This window comes from Ptychodera flava, chromosome 21, assembly GCF_041260155.1.
Source record: "Ptychodera flava strain L36383 chromosome 21, AS_Pfla_20210202, whole genome shotgun sequence".
In the NCBI taxonomy this organism is placed as follows: Eukaryota; Metazoa; Hemichordata; class Enteropneusta; family Ptychoderidae; genus Ptychodera; species Ptychodera flava.
In genome coordinates this window covers 36,783,836-36,798,972 of record NC_091948.1, presented here as the reverse complement: position 1 = coordinate 36,798,972, position 15,137 = coordinate 36,783,836, and the positions used below count along the sequence as shown (strand labels likewise).

Here is a 15,137-nt window from a genome sequence, read left to right as displayed (position 1 = left end):
AGACAGACAGTACATTGACTTACATTTGTGAACTGCTCGCAGACGATTCCCGGTTGCAGGTCTCTCCGGGTTGTGTGTACATAGAAAATATAGTCGGCATCTTTACTGCTGTTTGCGTTCACAAATTTAGAACTTCGTCTGTCTCTGGTACTGTATACACGTTTTTGCAACTCTATGACATCAATTGACTGGCGATTCCATAGAAAGATCATGAAATTGTCCACTAGATAACTCCCTGATCACAAGTACACAGCCGACGGTACTGAAATCTAACTTCGCGCCGATCAAGCCTCATGACGTTCACGGAAGTGCGATCTATAAATTATTACACGATTGATAATGTAGTCCTGTTTTGAAACGCTGGAGTTGACTCTACATCTGCGCCAATCCGTTATGTTTCATACTTGATATAGAAGTTAATTTATAAGTTTAATGAAAATGGATATTTTTACCATAGAAAGACTCAAAAGAGGGTAAAATTTCTTTTAGCACGAAGAATCAATATCAATTAATGCGCGACCTGATCTTGATGAACCGTGTGACCTCAGAGTGTAAACATGTCGGCTGGTCACGCTCGCTGCTCATAGTGGGCTAAGGGACTGGTCAGTTTCTTCGGCCTGGGGGCCGGTGGATTCATTGGGGGGGGGGGGGGGTTCACCATGTTTTTGAAATGCCCAATAGGGGGGGTCAGTGTGTTTTTGAATTTCGACATGGCTCATACCTGCAAAAAATACATTGTGCCAGCCACAAATTTCATCATTCAGTTGTATTTTTCGGCGCGGGCGCGTAACTTTAATAATAATAAGACATATTTTTCAGAGCCCCGTCCTAGTACAAAACTTCAATATATATCAGACAGATATGTATCTGAGGTACCTGTATGTTTAAAATTTTTCGGCGCATATCTTTAAAATATCAAACAATAGTAAATTAATATATCAGAGATATATGTCAGATATATCTTGATGTCTGTAAATTGAAAGTCTGTTTTGCAAAGTGTACTAATCATTATGAAATCTGCAGTTCATATGAAAAGCATGACAAGCTCCTAATACTTTTCTGTTTTCTCTATTAGAATTCAGTATTAGAAAGCAACATGCACTAATATTTCATAATCGCATTTTTAGCACGGGTGACGTAGTCAGCAGGGCTATAGTTGTGGTGTCGAATTCCGTAGAGTAGGCTGTCTGTCTGTCTGTGTGTCTGTCTTTGTGGATGGATGGATGTAGACATTTGGTGTCCGTAAACCGTTTAAACGGACAAACCGCTTAACATTTGGCATCGAAAGTTTGTGACGGTCTAACTTGGTACACGAAGATGGTGATTTGTTCAAATGAAGTTGATTGGAGGATTCCATCGAGAGTTATTGATTTTAGAATGATTATTTTCCGTATTTTTCTAGGGTTTTCAGATCACATGATTTAGTGTTTGATTGGGGGGGGGGGTGACTGTGAACAGTCTCCATGCATAGCTTCATATAGTACACGGTTGAGAATTGAATATATTTAATTCAGTGTAAACAAACATGAATTTACCAAATCGTGCTGTTCTTGTTAATTTTCGTTAAATGTAATATTGGTTATAAGGTTGTCAGAGAAGAGCGAAAAACGTGTCTAGCCGCGATCGACAGCGCAGACGTATACATGATGATGCACATTATTGTTTCTGATGAAGGCCAAGGCGGGATTGGCACCGCTAAGGCTTATTTGTGCGCTAGTTGCGCAGTGTCTCTGATTGCTCTTGCAGTGAAATTTCATGTTTTGCACAACTTTAGCTGGTTTAGTGTCAGTCATTTCGATCGGTATTACTTTTTGCAATGGTAACTCAAGGCGAAATGTGCGATCTCAGCGCAAATTTAAACGATTTTACTTCCGCGTTTCGAGTTTAGTGTCCATTGGCGGTGCAGTTGCCACCTACGTTCATTGTACGTTGTGACTACGTACCTCTATAAATTAGCATATGGACATGGCTAGGGGCTGCCCCTGTGAGGCAATCAGGCGTATCTCATGAGGTCTTCAAATGACCAAGATGAAGTTCAAAGTGTCGTGACAGATAATAAAGTGATCCCGAATCCACTGCTAAACGAAGAGCTGGCATGGTAGGGGACGTTTTTTGACTTCATGGCAGAGGACAGTTGGAACATTTCACTTACGACAGTCAGCAACACAGTAACTTGCGAGTGAGTATCGATATATTCACAGAATTTTCAAAACATTTGTGAGATATGTCATTCATTATTCTCGCCAACTTTACACGTTTGAGATCGTTTAGTAGTAATTGATTTGCACGTTTCGTAGCACATAGTGGCACATCATTTGCTAGAATTCAGTCAAGAAGTTTGTAGAAGGATCGGACATACCTATACGGACTACAACATAGTGACGTTAATTATAGTCAGTAACTTGCGAGTGAGTATCGATACGTTCACTGAATTTTCAAAACATTTGTGAGATATGTCATTCATTATTCTCGCCAAATTTACACGTTTGAGATCGTTTAGTAGCAATTGATTTGCACGTTTTGTAGCATATAGTGGCACATCATCTGCTAGAATTCAGTCAAGAAGTTTGTAGTAGGATCGGACATACCTACGCACTACAACGTAGTGACGTTACTGATAGTTGGGCATAGCCCACCAGCTGAAGGCCACTAGCTTGTGATGAACAAATATTTGTCAAACCAAATAATTTCTTTCGCATGCAGAATATCAATTTTCATACACAAAGATTTTGTTTTGTTGTTGCATAGAGTAACTAGGGTTTGAGTGGCTGTTTTAGCACTGTTAATGTTAATATTTTTAATCACTTCATTTTTTGTGCCAATGTTATTTGTGATTGATCTGTTTAATTGTAGAACCGGTAGAAGATCTAGTACCAGATGATTTTGCTGTTGGAAAAAATATCCAGACAAAGGATGGAAATACACATGTTGCTGCTACTGTTACTGTGCACTGTGTGTCTGCATCCGTAGCATTTTGAAATTGGAAATAAAATGATATTAAAGGGACAGTAGCTGTAATTTCTGATAATACTTTAATCGTTTTTCATCTGTGTATCAACCATAGTTTCTTCTCAAGCATGTTCAAACACTATATATATATATATATATATATATATATATATATATATATATATATATATATATATATATATATATATATATATATACACATGCATGCGTGTATACATTTGTCTGTTTATTCGTTGGTGATATTAATTCAATGTTCTATGATATTGTTTGTTTGTTTGTTTGTTTATCTAATTGTTTGCTTGTCTGTTTATTATTTATTTGTGTATTTGTATGCTTGTTTGTATGTTTGTTATATTTTGATTATTTATTTGCTTATTTATTTATTTGTTTGTTTGTTTTTTTACCTCCCTGGCCCCCCCGTGGTCTACAGACAGGAAATTTTCAGTATATTAATGCGAATTACCCCTTATTTGTGGAGGTTTTGATTTGAATGCTCATTCAGCAATTTACTGTTCAGCTTTAGAAAACATATGGATCATGGATGTGTAAAATGCTTGAAATTTGACAAAACATTTAAAAAGCTTACGTTCTAGACTGCCCTTTTACGTGTTGCTAGGCAGATCAGTTTTGTCATTTTAGCATTTATTATACAAACCTTTGTCTTTATATAATACAATAAAACTTGTATTCAACCACAGACTTTCCTCGTCTTTCTAATTTCACAAGTCAACCATCTCCCCTCAAATAAAAATACAAACTGCACATATCTGCTACCAAATATTTTTGCAAGGAAACTAGAGACCACTATGAGTGAATATGAAAGGCATAGGACATCATGGCGCATTGCAATGCATTTTGGGTAATCAAGGTTAAAATTGTATATGCCACCTACGACAGCACATTGCAATGCATTATGGGTAATCTACACGGCACCACCAAGAAGGGGCTAATGTGCAGCACTGAATAAGCTGTTATCCAATTGGGTAGCTGAATCTTACCAATATAATGAAAACAATACAAATAGACTCCCTAAGTCGCTGTGAATAGTGACAATGGACCAATCAGAGAAAGAGCTTATTCAGTGCTGCACATCAGCAGCCAAGAAGGCCTGACCCCCAAGCTTAAAATTGAGCATAGCGCCCCCTACGATGGTAGTCCATGAAAACAAGGACCAAAACGAGTTTCACACCTGGTCTCTATGGCATATTCATAGACTTTCAAAATAGCAGCAATTGTTTAGATTTTACTGCATGACGTGTGCATATTTATGAAGTCACATATAAAAAGGTATTTATAAATGATTTTCAATTCGCCATGCTGTGTGAATTCACTTTTAATTTTAAGCAAATAATAGTTCCAATATCTGATGTAACAGACGCCATTTCTCTGGCAGTTTGTCCAGTATAACAATATATACAGAACGGCTATATAGATTTCAGTCAAATTTGATACAGAAGTTTAGTTACCAAATGAACAAAACTCCTCACCTTTTCATTCACGCGGGCTACATATAATAATTGTATCAAAATTCTAATTTATCTGTTACATATTACTCAGGGGAGCATCAAAATGACCAAAGTTTGTCATGTACCAAGGTTTACTGCACCGAAAATAAAGTTTCTGGTAAAATATTTGTAATGTTCTGCTTTGAGTGAGTTGCACCATAACAACTAGTGATTAAGCATACTTCAGTTAGCACAACAACATCAATAATATTCCAAATGAAATTAAAATCACCAAAATAATGTCAAAAATGAGCGACTTTGTCCCTTTAATGTGCTTGCATTGCAACTTTTCCATGCCTTTGTGCTAAACTCCCACCAAATTAATACTCCTGAATACCGTCACCCGTGCTACGGCGACTTTGGCGACTTTGGCGCTATGTTCTCACAACAGTTCTGGACATCTGGTTATGCATAAAAAGAGTGGAGTACATTCACAGCTCATTCAAAATACTGTATTCAAACGTTAGAATCAATATTTTTAAGTTCCTATCTTACAACTGACATGACAACAATTTCATGAAAACACAGAAAAACTGAATGTTTAAATTATACCCCCAAAATTATATATAGATATATATATACATATATATGAATGTTTAAATTATACCCCCCAAAACTGAATTATTCAATTTATATTCCACCTTTTGTTTTACCTTTGTCACGCGCAGGGGGGGGGGTCACTCTGTTTTCAAAAGTTGGAATAGGGGGGTCACCCTGTTTCCGAAAGTTGGAATAGGGGGGGTCAGCCACTTTTTGACGTTGGCAAAAAATAATCCACCGCCCCCCCCCCCCCTAGGCTGAAGAAACTGACCAGTCCCTAACAGGACGGGTTGGAAGTTAGTGAAGTAGCATATTGGATTTTCGTAAAGCGGCTCGGGATGGAGTGTAATTAAACCTCAAATTTGTGCTCGGCAATATAACTCTATTGCTGAAAACATGGACAAAAGCCTTCACATCAATCCATGTCATCAGAAGGCGAGATTTTGTTCACGATGACGGGGCACAAGACTGTACATAGTGCTGGACACTGTACGTACGTAACATATTCTGCTTGAAAGACAGCCCTGCTCTGAGGTAGTAGCGGGTCCTTGCTTATACCATGGATGTAAAAAATATTTTTTACATCCATGCTTATACCACAGACCCTCATTTTTCTCGAGGGTCTATGCTTATACCATGGAGGTATGCTTATACCAACATTGACATTTACTTGACTGTTTCTACATTGAAAAGTTCTCATCTCTCGTTATTTGCTCATGACCACGTGCTTACATACATGAGCATATGTCGCAGCGATGTCTGTCTGTCTGTCTGTCTGTTGGTCCGATATCTCAAAAACAGCTCATTAGATCAGAATCAAATCTGGTACATATATTCAGTTAGCAAATTGCAAGAACTGATTAGTTTTTGGTTGGTGTGGTTTGCATACTTTTTGCTCATTTGCATAATTCATTATTTTAGAAAAAACGGATATACATTAAAAACGACTGCACACTTTTTGATGACATTTGCTACAAATGTTGATCACACCAAGATATATCAGCAGTGGGAACCATTAAGGGGTGACATGAAAGATAGTTGCTAATTTGCATATTTAATGAACTTTCCTAATTAGGGATATGTCTAATTTGACTCGATCAAAATTGACCAAACTTGGTATCATTGAAAGTCATTAAGCGTTTTAACTTCAGCCAATTCCTAATTTGCATATTTCATGAACTTTGCTAATTAAAGATATATATTTGAATTGACTGGACCAAAGTTGATGAAACTTGCTACATGTTTTGAACCTACTATGATACAAAATTTTTGAAAGTCATTAAGCATTTTTACTTCAGCCAATTCCGAATTTGCATATTTAATGAAATTTCCCAATTAGGGATATATATCTGAATTAACTTGTTTGCAGTAGTTGAATCTTGCTGTATACATCAAAGATACTGTGATATAAAATTTTTGAAAGTCAAAAGACATTTTTTTTCTTCAGCCAAAACCTAATTTGAATATTAAATGAATTTTCACAATTAGGGACATTTATCTGAATTGACTTGATCAAAATTGATGAAACGTGCTATGTAAATTAAAGACACTATAATACAATATTATTGAAAGTCAATAAGCATTTTCTCTTCAGCCAATTCCTAATTTGCATATTTAATGATCTTTCCTAATTAGAGATATATATCTGAATTGACTTGACTAAAGTTGACAAAATTTGCTACACATATTACAGATACCATGATACAACATTATTGACAATCATTAAGCATTTTTACTTAAGCTTATTCCTAATTTACATATTTAATGAACTTTGCTTATCAGGGATATATACTGGGATTTACTTTATCAAAGTTGGCAAAACATGCTACGTACATTGATGATTATACCAGGTTAAAACAATATCGAAAGTCATTTCAAATTTTCATGTCAGCTAATTTATAATTTGCAAATCTAATGAGCTTTCACAGCTCGGCATATAAGGCTTGAAGGACTTGGCCTAAGGTAATTACACTTGCTATATTAAGTGGTGATACAATGACAGCAGTCAAAGAACTTTAATAGTTTTATTTCAGCCAATTACAAATTTGTATACTTCATGACCTTTTAGAATTAATTGGCGGTGATTGTTGTTCAATGAAGTTGCAAACATGTGGCAAAGGTTCAAATTTCCACATAACTGCAATATATAATAAAACATGTGAGCATTTTCAGTTCATATCTGGTTTTATGGTACAGATTTGCAGTTGCAAAAGTCTACATTACAATGCGTCCTTACAGACCATCAGCATGATCAGACACACATTTCGTTCGAAACTGCTTGCATTTTGGTATCATTCACAGAAAATACAGGGTTTAACTTGCAAGACAGACAAGTCCCTGATTTAAAAATTTGTTTTCCTAAAAGTTCAGTTGTCGATCTAACCATGATTTACCCAACCAGATTGTCACTTTCACCAGCTGAACTGTGCTTTAAAAGCTGTTAATTATCTACCAATTATTATAATTTAAAAAGTGGATTGTCTGTTATAAAAATACATAAATATAAAATATAAATGAAACGTCAGTTTTGTTTTCTTGAATATTAACTGTCACGAACTGCAATGGTTCACTTTACTCCATGGGAATGCAATAGTTGGCAATATGTCCAGCATGTGTTGCTGCATATTTGCAGCAATAATCTTGTTTGCAGCAAATTTGAAGCAACTTAGCCATTTACAACAAATTTGCTGCAAACTGATCTAAGGGTTTGCGGGAGGGTCATAGCTAGCTGTAAATTTCTGAAACTCCTTCCTGCAAGCTATGCTTGCTGCATATTTGCTGCAAACTTGCTGTAAATTTGCAGTGGAAATAATCTTCAGTAAGGGAAAATATTCAAATTTTATTTTATTTGAAGACCAGGTGCAAATTTAAGCAGTCATCTATTAAGAGTAAAATTCCATTTCATTTGCACCGGCCATTCCCAGGCATTCCGAAATGGTTGAATTCGATTCATTCACAAACCAGGCACAAACCGGTCATAAAAAATACTGAAATTCTGTTTCATTTGCAATCCAGTCATAAACCGGGCATTCCCAAACGGTCAAATTCAATTTCATTCAAACACCAGGCACAAACAAGTCACTTAACTTGAGAGTAAAATTCTGTTTCATTTGCAATCCAGGCATAAACCAGGCATTCCTAAACGGTCAAATTCAATTTCATTCACATACCAGGCACAAACCGGGCACATACCAGGCACTTTCCGGTCAACAGATTTGGTAAGTTTTCAAAGCTAGTAAAATATCCGTGACAGACTTGAAGAGGATGTCTCCTTGTGAACGTCCTTGAACCCATGACTGCGACCGTCGTTTTTTTTATGCGTTCTTTTTGTATCGATACACGTACGTATGGATGGGTGATACCATTTTCACGAAGTGGTAAAAAGCAGGAGTATGAAAAATATCGTTGCCCAGTCACAAAGAAATTCAACCGCAAATTAATCATAGGATTTTGATCAGTTCTAAACTAAACCTTGGAAAGACCAGACCTTGTCCATATCTTTTCATTCTCTAATTATTATTATGAGATAAAGTGAACGTCCCCTCCCGAAGTTAATGCAGTCTTTCCCTAATGGTACATAGCGATGTGTACTCGGCGACCGGACCGCTCTGGCACAATTTTGAAAAGACCATGACTGTATAATCTTGTCTTTTAATTGGTGTCCGTTTATATTCCTTGTTCACTGTAATAAGCAGCGTGGCATTAGGGAACATGAATGTCCCACTTAGATTTCTAAGTGCCCACACGATGTTTCCATAAACATGCCAGATCAACTGGGCCTATAGCTACTTCGTCAAATCGCAATGTCCCCATTCTCCCTAGCCACAGCATAATCTCCGCTCCACTGAACTACGCAAAAACGGGTAGCGCTAAGCTATTGCCGTAAAGAGGCATGTGGATTATGACGATGAATATCCCTAGCCGGTTCCCTATGTGTGCAAAGAAATTAAATACTACTTTAGCCTTTAGGAAACATGCAAGTCAACTTCCCAGGCACGTTTTAACGAGCGGCTGGTCGCGATGTAGACATGTCTGATCGCATGTAATCCCGGCCACTTTGACAGTGATTTTCACATGAGTAAAGTCCGACTTGTTGGAGTATTTTATTAGTGATATACAGCATTGAACAGCATAGGGGTGAACTTTTGACGATGTCGGGACCCTAGAAAATTTCACTTTTCACAAGTAACCTGTGCTTTGAAGCAGTCTCCAAGCAGCAAACTGTCTCGCATGAATTGTCTTCCATAAAATCGATCAGTAATTTAGTAAATTATTTTTGCTGTGTTCATTTCCTATTAATTCTACGAGGGATAATAAATGGTATTTACAGAGCTTCCGTTAGGATTTTCAAACCTGCGTAAGGCTGTACGCAAAGGTTTTTATTATTCGCGTAAAATGTATCAAAATGCGTATCGAAAACTAGTTGAAAAGTCAATGAATAACGTGTTCAATAAACATCAGCAGTGACAATGTTCTCTTTTTGGACGAGTTTTACAATCTTTAATACTCTTCTGTTCTATTCTCTGATAACGGTATTCATTTCTGACTAATTACATTTAGATTACAACTTCAGATGATCTCTTTGCTGCCTAAACTCTATCGTCGCTGCTCTAAGAGGGACCGTGTCTAAAGTCAAATGCGTAAAGTTTTGGGCCTTCCATGGTTATAACTATCAGATCATTTACGGCATCTTCACTCAGATAACAACATTTCGATTTTTTTTATCGTGTTTTGGGTACTGAATCCCTGTTCACACAGGACAGATGAGACTTGAATCACAGATAACTTTGCAATATTTAGAAAGAGTTGACGATAATCGTTGTAAAGAAGCGTACAGACCAGCCATTAGGCTAAACTATTATTTCGAAGTCTGCTTAGCATTAGCTTAAATTGTTGATATTCAACGCAGAGATCTTCAGGATTTACAAGTCCAAATTCAAAGAAAGTATGCAATTCTGGGGTGAAGAAAACGTAGTTCTAAGATAACAACGTTTCGATGTTATTTATCGTGTTTTGGGTATTGAATCCCTGTTCACACAGGACAGATGAGACTTGAATCACAGATGACTTTGCAATATTTAGAAAGAGTTCACGATAATCGTTGTAAAGAAGCGTACAGACCAGCCATTAGGCTAAACTATTATTTCGAAGTCTGCTTAGCATTAGCTTAAATTGTTGATATTCAACGCAGAGATCTTCAGGATTTACAAGCCCAAATTCAAAGAAAGTATGCAATTCTGGGGTGAAGAAAACATAGTTCTAAGAAATTACAGTTTGATTTAATCTCGAAAAAAGACAAACAATCCAAAAAAATTCAACTGATGTGGGGGTATTACAAGGAGATATGGGTCGTGTACACTGTTATTCAGCGAAAGTAACACTAACTTTTTCAATTCTGGCACCAGATTTTTCACCTGTAATGAATATATTTAGTCTGGAAGACCGTTTCTCAAACCGCCAGTTATACTGGCTCCAAGTCTGTGGGCATATCAAAACATATAATAGTAAATTGAAGGATTAAATATCAGTAGACCAAGTGGTAGGGTTGTTGGGATAGATGGCAGGATGATTGCCTGGCTATGCAGTTACCATAACTTTTTGGAACTTAGCTGCCAAGAAAAGCCAGGCGACTGGGAACCAGTTTAACTTCCGGTAAAAAGCCTGGAAGTGAAGATACAGCTTGCAGCTTGACGAGCGTGAACAAGGGCTGATAATTTATGCAAAACTCGTCAAGTTGACGCTTTGAAGGCTCATTGTGCGAAAACAAAAGCGAATTTTAAAATCCAAAACTACTTTCTTTTGGCTCAGTATGTACCCAGCTCTTGATTGCCGTTAACGGAACACCAATGTCTATTGCATACAGGTAAAAGTCGCCATTTATTCACATTAAATTTCTAGAGTAAAATTGCCAAAATATCTAGGTCCAATAGTGACCAAGATTGTATCGATACCGTAAACTGTGAAACCTGTCTGATCGGGCATTTCCAAGCCCAAACATGGGTTACTGCCTATGCCACAGTACACATCGTTGTTGTGTATAGACTACGATTCTTTCTATACAAGGTTGCGGGGACTTATATGACCGAACTGTCATAGAGCTGGCTTTGTCCGACCAGGAAACATAAGGAGATACAACAGTTCTAAATATTACCATGGCCGTATAGTATTAGAGCATTCTCTCCACAGATTGTTGAATGACAGTGACAAAAGTAGGACAAACGATGTAAAATAGGAAAGTCATGTTGATTAGGTGTGCACTAGCTACACTGATGACCATTTGTTTTTACAGAGTCCCTGTTAGTTTCACGATCGATCTAGCAGATTACGCAGCGCATGGGTGCCTGTTGTTTCACCCGTCAGAAGAGAAACAAATGCGTCTGTAGAATTATTGTTCGCAATTAACTGTCTTTGAAGACTTAACACCACTTATCCTCGATTATCTCCATACACTTTGACGCCGTCACAAGGGAGTACATGGTCATTTTTCATCTCCTCGCATGATATACACACGAAGCTATGGAACGGGTGTCATGATTGGTTGACGATAATTTATGAGTGGAAACAAGGAAAGCTTTATTTCAACAAAAATTCAGCATTTTAAGTCGTGGATCGTACTTGTGGAAATTTTAAAACTGTATTTGAGCTATTGGGTGATTATGGCTTTGCTATAATCATTGTTAACGTCTGGGAGGACACGGGGAAAAGGGTTTAAACCTTGACATATGTGGTGTCACCATGCGCCACTACTACCACTGGCTGGATGCACTTATGACATAACCTTATCTACCAACTGCCTCCTTTACCGTTATCTACACAATTTGCGTCACCCTCTCCATGTCACTATCCATGCGCATATCAGTGTGAGCAAAGCTATAGCTCGTCCATTTCAACTTCTGCCACGCTCAAGTTCACACCACAAAATCCCCGCCCACCCTACGCAAAAGAAAAATTAAATAAATAAATGAAGCCTCGCTGCAGGCTAGCAGCTCACAATAAAAGATATTGTACGTCTATATACTGCTTACTTTATACAATAAAGTTCCAGGGGGGTTACTGTCATGGGTCTGCTGTGGCGGCCGTAACACGTTGCCCGATGCACGGTACCCAGAGCCCGGTACCGCCATCCAGGCCGCTATGACGCCTCGTCGCCCCTGCCATGGCAGTGCATGCATAACCCCGGATTTCGGCCAAACACTTGTCTCCGTGTCATTCCTTTGCGTTATACCAACCACTAAAGTTGAAATGACTGGTACAGACCAGTGATCAGTTCCGAGTTCACCGGCATTGAAAAACAGAAAACATGTCTTCTGCCATATTGTGGCATCAACTTACCACCGGACCGTAGCGACTTACCTGCATGATGGTCAGAATCATCGAATAAATTTCTCTTCGACATCACATGTGTCTCAGATCAGAGATGTCATCTTTATTCAAGAAATTTATTAAATTATCGACTAGATTCAAACTCGCAACATACCACACCCGGCCCACCCAGCCAGAGAAACATTTTACAGTGATTATGCTATTCATTGCCTACAGTTGACCACTCTGTGAATTTCAAATTAGCATTTATATTTGGTTTGTAGTAGGCCTACAGAGTTGCAATTTCTTCAGCTGTGGTTTTGAAGCTGTCAATCATTCAGTTGCCGCACAAGTTTCAACATTTAGAACAATAGAATGCGATCACAACGAGGTGTTACTGCAGCATTTGAGTTGTCAGTGTGTTGCCGCACTGCTGTTGTTTTGAGGCATCAGTGAGTTCCCGCAAACGCGTTGCCGCAGTGTTTCCGACGATAAAACAATGGGAAGTGGGCATGAGACAATAGATACCGCAGACCTTGCGGCAGAGAACAATGCTACCGCACAGTTACCGCATGTTTGCCGCATACCGCAAAATGCCGTTACAAGTTATGTGATTCTGGTACTGTACACTTCTCGGTTTGCTGCGTGACCGTGTGCAGATCACTCTCCTTTAAACTAGTCAAAACAATTCTACGACAATGATGGTGTCTCTTCGTGAATGTCCTTGAACCTGTAGCCGTGACCAGTCTTTTTTTTATGTGTTTCATGGCTAATGATTGGTAGAATTAATGTACCAAAATTTGAAGACACATGTGATTGAATCCTGTGATTGTTAGGCAATTGATGGTGTGTAGGGACCGCCACAGTCCACGGTCCAAGGGAGCATCAGCAATATGCAGTACATTGCATGCTTTCTGAGAATGAACAGCTTGTTTCCATAGCTACCATGTGAAATCCTGCTTTGACCAATGTTCCTGTCCTGTTTCTGAGGATAACTTTCGAGCTGCATTGCTACTGTTGAGGTTCAGATATCTGAATCTTTCCAAATCGAAAGGCTTATCGATTTACAGAAAAACTAAAACTTTAGTTATTATTTTCATTCACCTCTGTATTTCATATAAAAAATTCATATGGTGAGTCATTTCAAATTTACCCTTCTTTGGCTTTGCATCATTAATATGATTGATCCTCATTACCATAAACCGATTCCTAAGTTGGTGACTTGTGTGCGAGGCCCTGTAGAATCCCGTGGGATCCTTAGGCTGAAAGGTTAGGTGATGAGTTTAGCCATCTTACTCACCATCCACGCACACAGAATGAAAAGCCCCATCTAAGAGTCAGGACTGCCCACATTGAGCCAACTGATTTATTAGCTCAGTTGGTAGAGCATCGTAATGTATACAGCGGGTGTGGGTTCGAGTCCCGCATGGGTCACTTTTCATTCACCTCTGTATTTCATAAAAAATTTGTATGGTGAGTCATTTCAAATTTACCCTTGTTTGGCTTTACATCATTCATATGATTGATCCTCATTACTATTAACCGATTCGCAAGTCGGTGACTTGTGTGCGAGGCCCTGTAGAATCCCGTGGGATCCTTAGGCTGAAAGGTTAGGTGATGAGTTAAACCTTTGCCCAGGAAGCAGACTGGCAGAGACCCCTCACGCAATCTTTGAGTTGTTTTGTGCTTAGTTGCGACACAGTATTTTGCCTAGTTTTTACTCTCTTAGTTTTTCTTGACATTGTGCTTTCCGTAGTTAGGTGATCACTGCTTTGTATTTGTCCACTGTTGCATATTAAAATTCCTTGAACACCATATCCTGTGTAGCGGTGTGTGCTTACAAACTAAGCTTTAACTATTAACTTGTTGCAAATTCACGTCATTTTTTGAGCTGCATTTTTCAGGTCACTCGGAAAAGTCAAATGTCACAGATATGACCGTGTGAACAGCGTAACTGAAGCAGTCTCGAACCAGGATTTATTAAATATCTACAGTCTACAATGCTAAAGCGTCCTGCTATGCAAGTACCAGTACTCGATGTTGTTGTGACTCGGAGAAGGTGTTTTGCCGCAGAGTAAGGGTGCAGTTTAGGCGGTGCAATATACTGGCGCAAAATAATTGTGCAAAATGGGGGCGCACTTTGAAATGCGCCGGCGCAGTTTGCTGGCGCACTTTGGTGATTTCAGACTGCTTACATATCTGTTTGAGAAATAAATGCAGACAGATAGAACCATGATATACATGACCTAATCCATAGGTCCCCTCTGAATATTCAGAGAGATTATGTATGTGTCAATTTACTGATGCTTACCGACATAAGTCCTCCTACATAGTCACTTGTTATTTGGTCTTCTTCCTTGACTTGTAGGGGGTTCAGTTGAGGTGAGTAAAGTTCTGTAGTTCGCAAAATTTCGAGAACTCTATCTAATGCTTGTACTACTGTAATAGGACTGTTTTCCTGAGCAGCATTGATTATGTTAATGACCTGTAAGACAAAACGAAATCAAAATTAACATTATCATATACCTAGAGATTCACGCGCCTGTTTAAAGCTATGGGAGAAAGTGCCCTCACTTCCGTGCATTTTTTACATATCTGACCAACCGGCCAGGTGCCCAAATTTGGATGAACACATCAAATTCTGCAAAATGGGCAATAGCATGCATTTTTGAACTACATGAACTGCTTCAATTCTGGTAACTACGAGTGTTGCTATCAGCAAACATTCTATTTGTAAACAACACCAGCACAAGATTTGGAAAATGTCTCTCGCTCAGATTGTAGTGGTGACAGTTGAGTTGCCCCGGTGACATTTAAATT

At 38.4% G+C, this 15,137-nt stretch overlaps 1 protein-coding gene across 7 annotated transcripts in view; it reads right to left on the bottom strand.

Annotated features, from left to right (window-relative positions):
- Nucleotides 1-15,137, bottom strand: part of LOC139122144 (high affinity cAMP-specific and IBMX-insensitive 3',5'-cyclic phosphodiesterase 8B-like) — a 455,871-nt gene that overhangs the window by 173,436 nt on the left and 267,298 nt on the right. For all 7 annotated transcript variants that reach the window (XR_011549410.1, XM_070687564.1, XM_070687562.1 and 4 more), the window contains one exon: nucleotides 14,629-14,802. Coding sequence is in view for 6 of the 7 variants with exons in the window: in XM_070687564.1 (XP_070543665.1) it covers nucleotides 14,629-14,802 (174 nt within the window). In the remaining variant the exon portion in view is untranslated. The remainder of the gene's footprint in view (nucleotides 1-14,628; nucleotides 14,803-15,137) is intronic.